Here is a 10,886-nt window from a genome sequence, read left to right on the forward strand (position 1 = left end):
AAAAATATATTTGGCTACTGTATATTTACAGTGAGCTGCTGCCGCCTAGCGGTCATGCCGCAGCGCTGCATGGGCTCACACAGAAGAACACGCCCTCAGACAAGCCAACAGCCTATCACCGAAGGCTGGAACGATGTCACATGCACTTTTCAACCAACCAGTAGTCAATACCCCGCAGAGTAAGTAGGAGCCGGCGATACACCAATAGTCTGCCATAAAACCTTAAAGAAGAAGACAGGACAGTAGAAACAACAACAAACAGTGATTAGATATAGCTACAGTAGCTAGTTACAATGTAACAACAACGTGTTAATATTGCATCCATTCTATCAACAGCTATACTTTTGTAAAACTCACTTTGTAATTGTGAAGCAGGTCAGAATTAGAAACAAACTCGTGGTTTTATTTGTTTAACGAGTGTTGAGAACTTTGGACTGAGTGACCATTGAACTCGTACTGACCGGTCCTCCCTATCAGAATTCCGAAGTTCCCCATATATCCCGTGCTCTGGTCATTCGGCCATGGCCCTCCGTGTCCTCCAAACCGTGGCGGCGGTGGCTGTTCTCTGTCGGTTCCCCGTAACGTTAACTCGGGCTGGGGACAAGACAGAGGGGACTCCCGGCCAATCCTACGTGGCTGCGGTATACGAGCACCGGATAATTCTGAACCCGGAGCCGCACGTACCTCTGTCCCGGACCGCGGCGCTCAAGCACATGATGAGCAACTTGGATGTGTACGAGGAGCAGGCCGCGCGAGCTGCGGAACAGGTTGTCTACATTTGTGGGGGGGGGGCTGGTAGAGGGTCTTCTCTTTCAATTAACATAACCAGATGTGTTAGTGCGGGGCTGGAACTAAAGCCTGCACGCCCTGCCGCTAAGCTCTTCAGGACTGGGTTACACTCGTCTTTGACAGGAAGGATACACATCAATCTTGAAGTGCTGGAGTTAGCTTTAAAGCTCTCTTCTCCCTTTCGAGTCTCACCCGTTTCCCTAATTCTCTCTCTTTCAGGGGGCTCAGATCATAGTATTTCCAGAGGATGGTCTCCAGGGGTTTAACTTCAGTCGTCTGTCCATCTCTGGTTACCTAGAGACCATCCCTGACCCACAGTCCGAGGACTGGAACCCCTGTACACAGACAGACAGACACACTCACACTGAGGTATGTACAGGGCCGGCTCCAGAACGAATCAGTTGAACGGCCCTTTGGGTGTGCAAGCGCAAGCGCATGCACGTTCACAATAGTTTTTTAAACGGTGTTATAGTAAAAACCATAGGCAGCTCGTGAGTTTCCAGTTTGGGGAAGCTTACAATTGATCCTACCATTTCTACTAAGCTTTGTGCCAGTTCTGATTATTTTTATATGCACATTTTTGTGGAACACTTTAATTTCAATAATAACGTTTTAATTTCTCAGAATCATTGTCACGTGGTTAATCATAAAAATCTGAAGTAAAATAATACAAATCTATAAGTTAAAATTTAACTAAGGCAAGAATACCAGCCTCAGCCATATGGACACATTGATCTATTGGCAGTTAAAGAAATGAGTGCATAGAACTCAAAGATAGCCTATTGGCCAATGCAGCAGTAAGCCTAGAAGTTCCATAGTCAACTAAGTAAAATACATAGGCCTAAAGCTGACAAATAACAGTAGAAAATATCCTGATGAAAATTCAGGTTCTTTCAATCTCATTCATCTCTCTACTCTGCCTGTCTGCCTCCCTTACTATCTGTCTTGACTTGAGCTATAGCTAGTGAAGTGTAACATTGTATCAAATCAACTGGGTTGGCCGGAAGAAGCTGTCGCTAGCGAACATGCAACATAGTATCAACTAGCCTGTTCTAGGCCCTCAGAGTCTCCCACGCCAGTGACCTCGGGACAGACAGCTGTTTTTTTAATGACTTTCCACTGGATATATGGAATCATCAGATCGTGATATTTTGTTCGGGAGTGTTGGAAAATATGTTTCAAATACTGAGGAGTTATCATTCGCGATGGATATTTTAAAAAAGAGACTTTGTGTGAGGTGAAGAAGAAATGACTGAGAAGCTCAGTTTATTAGTGGTGGACGTGGGGTGTTAAGACAATCAGATATCAGACATCCACAAATGGGCACTTTCCTATTTTTGCAGGCAGCAGACCAGGTAGGAGGCCAACCTCTGTGTGCTCAGGCACGCGCGCTCCCTCAACGTTATCAGGAAAGAGAAACCAGACATGCTCATTGCTAACATGGACCAAACAAAAGACAATAAAATAAAAAAAATACAAAACTCACAATGGTTATGAAATAAACCTAAACCTGTTTCTCACAAGTGTAACAGGTTGTGAACTCTGCAAACAATGAGAACTGTAAATTACTGTAAATAATACCAGTGGAGGCTGGTAGGCAGAGCTATAGGAGGATGGGCTCATTGTAATGGGTGGAATTGAATTAATGGAACAGAGTCAAACAATATATGTTTCATTTATTCTATTCCAGCCCATACCTCTATAGCTCCTCCCACCATCCTCCTCAGATTGCTACATGCATTAACAAACATTAATGTAACCGAATGATGGGGGATTTACAGTACATTTAGTAGGTCTACAGGTGACATGTGTAATGGGGAATTGATCAAAAATAAACAATCAAAGGGCAAACAATTGACAAAACAATGAATGGGCAAGAATTGGCTGGAGACAGCATTCTGGGGAGGTGAACAGATGCATTCTGGGGAGGTGAACAGATGCATTCTGGGGAGGTGAACAGATGCATTCTGGAGAGGTGAACAGATGCATTCTGGAGAGGTGAACAGATGCATTCTGGGGAGGTGAACAGATGCATTCTGGGGAGGTGAACTGATGCATTCTGGGGAGGTGAACAGATGCATTCTGGAGAGGTGAACAGATGCATTCTGGGGAGGTGAACAGATGCATTCTGGGGAGCTGAACGAAGGTACTAAACGATATCATAACCGCCATCGATAAAAGACAGTATTGTGCAGCCGTCTTCATCAACCTGGCCAAGGCTTTCGAATCTGTCAATCACCGTATTCTTATCAGCAGACTCAACAGCCTTGGTTTCTCAAATGATTGCCTCGCCTGGTTCACCAACTACTTCTCAGACAGAGTTCAGTGTGTCAAATCGGAGGGCTTGTTGTCCGGACCTCTGGCAGTCTCTATGGGGGTACCACAGGGTTTAATTCTCGGACAGACTCTTTTCTCTGTATATATCAACGATGTCGTTCTTGCTGCGGGTGATTCCCTGATCCACCTCTACGCAGACGACACCATTCTGTATACATCTGGCCCTTCTTTGGACACTGTGTTAACTAACCTCCAAACGAGCTTCAATGCCATACAACACTCCTTCCGTGGCCTCCAACTGCTCTTAAACGCTAGTAAAACCAAATGCATGCTTTTCAACCGTTCGCTGCCCGCACCCGCCCGCCTGACTAGCATCACTACTCTGGACGGTTCTGACTTAGAATATGTGGACAACTGCAAATACCTAGGTGTCTGACTAGACTGTAAACTCTCCTTCCAGACTCCTATTAAACATCTCCAATCAAAAATGTAATCTAGAATTGGCTTCCTGTTTCGCAACAAAGCCTCCTTCACTCATGCCGCCAAACATACCCTCGTAAAACTGACTATCCTACCGATCCTTGACTTTGGCGATGTCATTTACAAAATAGCTTCCAATACTCTACTCAGCAAACTGGACGCAGTCTATCACAGTGCCATCCGTTTTGTCACCAAAGCCCCATATACGACCCACCACTGCGACTGGTATGCTCCAGTCGGCTGGCCCTCGCTACATATTCGTCGCCAGACCCACTGGCTCCAGGTCATCTATAAGTCTATGCTAGGTAAAGCTCCGCCTTATCTCAGCTAACTGGTCACGATAACAACACCCACCCGTAGCACACGCTCCAGCAGGTATATCTCACTGGTCATCCCCAAAGCCAACACCTCCTTTGGCCGCCTTTCCTTCCAGTTCTCTGCTGCCAATGACTGTAACGAATTGCAAAAATCGCTGAAGCTGGAGACTTTTACTTCCCCCACTAACTTTAAACATCAGCTATCTGAGCAGCTTACCGATCGCTGCAGCTGTACATAGTCCATCTGTAAATAGCCCACCCAATCTACCTACCTCATCCCCATATTGTTTTTATTTACTTTTCTGCTCTTTTGCACCCCAGTATCTCTACTTGCACATCACCATCTGCGCATCTATCACTCCAGTGTTAATCTGCTAAATTGTAATTACTTCGCTACTATGGCCTATTTATTGTCTTACCTCCTCATGCCGTTTGAACACACTGTATATAGACTTATTTTTTCTATTGTGTTATTGACTGTACGTTTGTTTATGTGTAACTCTGTGTTGTTGTTTGTGTCGCACTGCTTTGCTTTATCTGGGCCAGGTCACAGTTGTAAATGAGAACTTGTTCTCAACTGGCCTACCTGGTTAAATAAAGGTGAAATAAAAATTCTTTAAAAAAAAATGCTCTCTGCTGAAACTCTCTCACCGGAGAAGGCATCTTACAGTATGTTGCCCATGTATCTGATGCTGTCTGGACAGAAGTAGTATGACATGTCATACTCTTTTGGTACAGACAGCATCAGATACATGGTCTACACATACTGAGACAGAGGGGAGCTGTTTCACTGTCCAGACAGCATCAGATACATGGTCTACACATACTGAGACAGAGGGGAGCTGTTTCACTGTCCAGACAGCATCAGATACATGGTCTACACATACTGAGACAGAGGGGAGCTGTTTCACTGTCCAGACAGCATCAGATACATGGTCTACACATACTGAGACAGAGGGGAGCTGTTTCACTGTCCAGACAGCATCAGATACATGGTCTACACATACTGAGACAGAGGGGAGCTGTTTCACTGTCCAGACAGCATCAGATACATGGTCTACACATACTGAGACAGAGGGGTGCTGTTTCACTGTCCAGACAGCATCAGATACATGGTCTACACATACTGAGACAGAGGGGAGCTGTTTCACTGTCCAGACAGCATCAGATACATGGTCTACACATACTGAGACAGAGGGGAGCTGTTTCACTGTCCAGACAGCATCAGATACATGGTCTACACATACTGAGACAGAGGGGAGCTGTTTCACTGTCCAGACAGCATCAGATACATGGTCTACACATACTGAGACAGAGGGGTGCTGTTTCACTGTCCAGACAGCATCAGATACATGGTCTACACATACTGAGACAGAGGGGAGCTGTTTCACTGTCCAGACAGCATCAGATACATGGTCTACACATACTGAGACAGAGGGGTGCTGTTTCACTGTCCAGACAGCATCAGATACATGGTCTACACATACTGAGACAGAGGGGTGCTGTTACACTCACTTGGATGCTTTATTTGAGATTGATGCGTCTTTCTGCCGGGCGCGTCTCAAATAAATTATCAATATTTTATTTGGACGGACAAGGAGGTGCGGTAGGGCGGGCCAGGCCCACCAATAAAGCCAGACCTGAGTACACACACACACACACACACACACACACACACTGAGTGTACAAAACATTAAGAACACCTTCCTAATATTGAGTTGCAATTCATCAGGTCATGGACTCTACAAGGTGTCCAAAGTGTTCCACAGGGATTCTGGCCCATGTGGACTCCAACGCTTCCCACAGTTGTGTCAAGTTGGTTGGAAGTCTTTTTGGTGGTGAACCATTCTTGATACACACGGGAAAATGTTGAGCATGAAAAACCCAGCAGCGTTGCAGTTCTTGACACAAACAGGTGCGCCTGGCACCTACTACCATACCCCCGTTCAAAGGCACTTACATCTTTTGTCTTGCCCATTCGCTCTCTGAATGGCACACATTCTGTACACAATCATGTCTCAATTGTCTCAAGGCTTAAAAGTCCTTATTTAACCTGTCTCCTCCCCTTCATCTACTCTGATTGAAGTGGATTTATCAAGTGACATCAATAAGGGATCATAGCTTTCACCTGGATTCACCTGGTCAGTCTGTCATGGAAAGAGCAGGTGTTCCTAATGCTTTGTACACTGTGTTTGTCTTTTGGTATATTTTTTTGGGGGGGGATCAAATATCGTCAAATGTGTATTCTGTCCTGTTCTCTCTCAGGTCCTCCAGAGGTTGAGCTGCATGGCTCGACGTCACAGTCTTTACCTGGTGGCCAACATGCCTGATCTCCAGCCCTGCCCTCTGACCTCTCACCCCACCTGCCCCCCCGATGGGCGCTGGCAGTTCAACACTGATGTCGTCTTCAGGTTGGTAGTACCTGTGTTGCTGTTTTGAACACGTCGTTCATGAGCCGCTAGAGAATAAAAGGTGGACAGGAAGTTTCAGGTTTTATAAAACCCTCCAGAGGTGCTCTTGGAATAGAGGAATTACATTATATTGCGTTTATATACAGGAGTTGGAATGATGTTTTTGCTATATTGTTAAGAGGCGTTCATTCAAAGCGCACCCCCACCATCAACCATTCTCTGTATGTACAGTATGTTTAATAATATATATTCTATAGATGAAAAAGACATGTTGTTTTCCCATTCACTGCAGGTCGGACGGTTCCCTGGCAGCGCGCTACCACAAACACAACCTCTACTTTGAGAACGCTTTTGATGCCCCGCCCAGACTAGAGGTGGTGACCTTTGACACGCCGTTCGCCGGACGGTTTGGAGTGTTCACCTGCTTCGACATCCTGTTCCATGACCCTACCATCAGACTACTGGAGCAGGTACGTACAGGAAGCTCAGAGGGCAGCAGGTAGCCCTGTGGTTAGAGCGTTGGGCCAGTAACCCCCCCCCAATTTTTTTTTTTTTTTAATCGTTCGAGTTGCCCTTGAGCAAGATACTTGACCCTAATTGCTCCTGCATCGCTGTTGTTGATGGCAGACCCTGGCTGTGACCCGCACTCTCTGAGGGTGTCTCAGAGAGTGCGGATAGGATATGTTAAAAAATATATATTAAAAAAATACAATTCACACATGCATATTAATACACACTGGTATATGTGTGTAATAGGACAAATATAAGCTCTCACCAAATTATTATTATACAAACACACAATGTTTCATTATGCTTCCAAATGAAGTTGTTAACAGTCTGTGTTCATGTTTCTGTCTTTCTATTTCTCCTCAGGGTATCAGACAGATGGTCTACCCCACAGCCTGGATGAACCAGCTTCCTCTGCTGTCAGCCGTTCAGTTCCAGAGAGCCTTCAGTCGGGGAGCTAACACCACTCTGCTGGCAGCTAACATCAGGGCAGACAGCCTGGGTATGACAGGAAGTGGCATCTTCACCCCTGGAACTGCCATCTACCACCATGCCAGGGCTGGGCAGCCAGAGGAGGGGAGGCTGCTGGTGCTGAGGATACCTGTACTGGACACTGCCTGGCTGGGAACAGAGAAGAGGGCCAAGGGACAGGCAGGAGGAGAGGGGACGACAGGGGGAGAGACTGCAGGAGGAGAGGGAGAGGCAGGAGGAGAGACTGCAAGAGGAGAGGGGGAGGCAGGAGGAGAGACTGCAAGAGGAGAGGGGGAGGCAGGAGGAGAGGGGGAGATGGGAGGAGAGGCTGTGGAAGCTTATACCAGGTCACCTAAGCCTCTGTCTGGACAGAGGGAGGGCAACTCTGGGTTCTGTCTACAGGAGAGTCAACACTGCCAGGAGGATTCTGTCTCTACCTCTCCTCCTACCGTCTCTCCCTCACCCCCCTTTCCCTTCACCTCCTCTATGATTTATGATCCCTTCTCCTTCCTCCTGCTGAGTGGTTCAGAGGGCCAGCTGACTGTGTGTGACGGTCCTTTCTGTTGCCACCTGCAGTACCGACGCTCCCCACAGGGGGACAATGCGGAGCTCTATGCTCTAGGAGCGTTCTCTGGCACTCACACGGTTAACGGACGCTACAATGTACAGGTAGGGACCAACGTTTAAATTGACTCACAATACAACCTCCATTTGGAACTGCACTGTGTATACTATATAGTCTACCAGTTCTACTCAGTATACAGTCTACTAGTTCTACTCAGTATACAGTCTACCAGTTCTACTCAGTATACAGTCTACCAGTTCTACTCAGTATACAGTCTACCAGTTGTATACAGTCTACCAGTTCTACTCAGTATACAGTCTACCAGTTCTACTCAGTATACAGTCTACCAGTTGTATACAGTCTACCAGTTCTACTCAGTATACAGTCTACCAGTTGTATACAGTCTACCAGTTCTACTCAGTATACAGTCTACCAGTTGTATACAGTCTACCAGTTCTACTCAGTATACAGTCTACCAGTTCTACTCAGTATACAGTCTACTAGTTCTACTCAGTATACAGTCTACCAGTTCTACTCAGTCTACCAGTTGTATACAGTCTACCAGTTCTACTCAGTCTACCAGTTGTATACAGTCTACCAGTTCTACTCAGTATACAGTCTACCAGTTCTACTCAGTATACAGTCTACCAGTTGTATACAGTCTACCAGTTCTACTCAGTCTACCAGTTGTATACAGTCTACCAGTTCTACTCAGTATACAGTCTACCAGTTCTACTCAGTCTACCAGTTGTATACAGTCTACCAGTTCTACTCAGTATACAGTCTACCAGTTGTATACAGTCTACCAGTTCTACTCAGTCTACCAGTTGTATACAGTCTACCAGTTCTACTCAGTATACAGTCTACCAGTTGTATACAGTCTACCAGTTCTACTCAGTCTACCAGTTGTATACAGTCTACCAGTTCTACTCAGTATACAGTCTACCAGTTGTATACAGTCTACCAGTTCTACTCAGTCTACCAGTTGTATACAGTCTACCAGTTCTACTCAGTATACAGTCTACCAGTTGTATACAGTCTACCAGTTCTACTCAGTCTACCAGTTGTATACAGTCTACCAGTTCTACTCAGTATACAGTCTACCAGTTGTATACAGTCTACCAGTTCTACTCAGTATACAGTCTACTAGTTCTACTCAGTATACAGTCTACTAGTTCTACTCAGTATACAGTCTACTAGTTCTACTCAGTATACAGTCTACCAGTTCTACTCAGTATACAGTTGACCAGTTCCTAAGCTTGAGTTTTTACCTCATGTCCAGCTGTGATCTTCCAATAATTAAGCCTCTTGCAGTAGTACAACAGTTCATGCATGGTATTGATGAATAACCCCTCCCCCTCCAGGTGTGCGCATTGGTCCGCTGCTTGGGGTCGGAGGTCAGCTCCTGTGGACAGGAAGTGGAGGAGGCAGAGTCGAGAGTTGACTTCCTATTGGAGGGGAAGTTCGGAACCCGTCACGTTTACCCGTCGTTGCTAGGGAGCGGCATGGTTCTAGAACAACCTGACCAGGTCAAGACGACCGCAGATGGTCGAGTGACCATGGAACACTCAGGGATGACCGTCGGACTAGTGACCGCATGTCTCTACGGCAGGGTGTACGACCAGGACTAAGGTGTGTGAGAGAGAGAGAGAGAGAGAGAGAGGCTGCGGTCCAAACACTTAAAAGATACACCCTCGTCCACTTACCTTCGCCTTATGCCCTTGGGGAAATCCACGTCGCCATCTTGGCAGGCGGTCCAAATGTTTGGCCAAGCAAGGGAAGTTAGCAATGTAAGCCCCTCAGCCCTCGTTTTTAGTCGGCTTAGCGAGTGTATAATTATATTCACTCCTGGCCTGAACCTCCCTATAATTCAATTCACCATGATTGTACATCTGCTAACAAAAGTCAGCGAAAGTCAACATACAAGTGTAAGTAAAAAACAATGCAAATCAGTTAGAAATTGTGCTACTAATGCACATGACGGCACAAACACGTCTCGTAAAAAGTAAATATGTTTTTGTTTGGTTATCTTTTGAAAATTGTAGAAATAAAACATTTTTCTTTTTCAGAAGTTCCAGCTAGGCAATTCATTTGCTAGCTATCATACAGTAGGTGTAAATTACTAATTATATATTTAATATAAAAGTAGACATGCACTCATAATTGACTGTAGAGCATATAACGCACCCACAAGCTACCGGTGGCTGAAAACACAATCATCGCTGGATGAACGAGTGACAGATTTCCAGCCAAGGGGGGTCCATTTAAAAATCATTCCTTCCTCCCTTGCCCTGCAAGTGTATACTCGTCAGACGTCATGATACGTCATCAGAAGTGTCCACTTAATTTGAGGGCTGAGGGGATAGGGTGTGTCTTAAGTGTTGGGACCGCATCCTGGGAGAGTGAGAGTGAGTGAGAGAGGGTGTGTGTCTGGGTTAAATGATTGTGTGGTCCCATAAAGTGATCTCCTACCTCAGTAAATAAATGTTCTCTTTTGTTCTCCGTCCTGTTTCTGAACTGTTTCCATGACACCATATTCTGCAATGCCGTCGGGGGTACTACAAATAAAAATATGATTCACAAAAAAAAGAATCGCATTTTCAAACAGTACATTTATATTTTCCAAAGGTGCTTCACATTTGGGTGAGTTTTTTTTCTTGCCTGAGTAGCCTCTTTTCACTGTCAAAAATAAAATTAAACCATCTAGTGTTCAGCGAAATAACAAGTCAAATACAGGTAGCCTAGTCAAATAATGAGCATCCAATTACATTAACCGTTACTCTCTCGCGGAAATTCCACTAACGGTCCGTATGTAGCCAAACGTAGCTGCTGCTCATGTTTGTATCTGTACTGATGGCGCAAAAACCATGACAGCGAGACATAGTGGAGTGGGGCTGTTGCTCCCGACACCACTTGGGTACACTGCAGCATCCACCGAGAGGGAAGCGCAAAAGCCATAACAGGGATACCTGTTAAACTGTCAAGCCTGACAGCTTGAAAGACGTTTTGGACACTACAGTGGAAATGGGTAACTTTGTTAAAACAAGGCCCTCTTGTATTTTTTGCACT

At 45.5% G+C, this 10,886-nt stretch overlaps 1 protein-coding gene across 1 annotated transcript; it reads left to right on the forward strand.

Moving 5' to 3' along the window:
* Positions 1-207: 207 nt before the first annotated feature.
* On the forward strand, positions 208-10,321 carry LOC139559172 (biotinidase-like). Its single transcript, XM_071374939.1, has 6 exons — positions 208-767; positions 1,009-1,158; positions 6,129-6,274; positions 6,567-6,744; positions 7,148-7,921; positions 9,182-10,321. Exons 1-6 carry the CDS (start codon positions 522-524, stop codon positions 9,446-9,448), a joined length of 1,761 nt encoding a protein of 586 aa, XP_071231040.1. The 5' UTR covers positions 208-521; the 3' UTR covers positions 9,449-10,321.
* Positions 10,322-10,886: the final 565 nt, after the last annotated feature.

The sequence above is a fragment of the Salvelinus alpinus genome, chromosome 29 (assembly GCF_045679555.1).
Source record: "Salvelinus alpinus chromosome 29, SLU_Salpinus.1, whole genome shotgun sequence".
Taxonomy (NCBI): domain Eukaryota; kingdom Metazoa; phylum Chordata; class Actinopteri; order Salmoniformes; family Salmonidae; genus Salvelinus; species Salvelinus alpinus.

Excerpts from the sequence above, each read along its gene's own strand:
- LOC139559172 (XM_071374939.1), top strand. The coding sequence starts at position 522 with ATGGCCCTCCGTGTCCTCCAAACCGTGGCGGCGGTGGCTGTTCTCTGT. Across the intron at positions 768-1,008 it reads CCGCGCGAGCTGCGGAACAG|GGGGCTCAGATCATAGTATT; the intron begins GTTGTCTACATT and ends TCTCTCTTTCAG. Across the intron at positions 6,275-6,566 it reads AACACTGATGTCGTCTTCAG|GTCGGACGGTTCCCTGGCAG; the intron begins GTTGGTAGTACC and ends CATTCACTGCAG.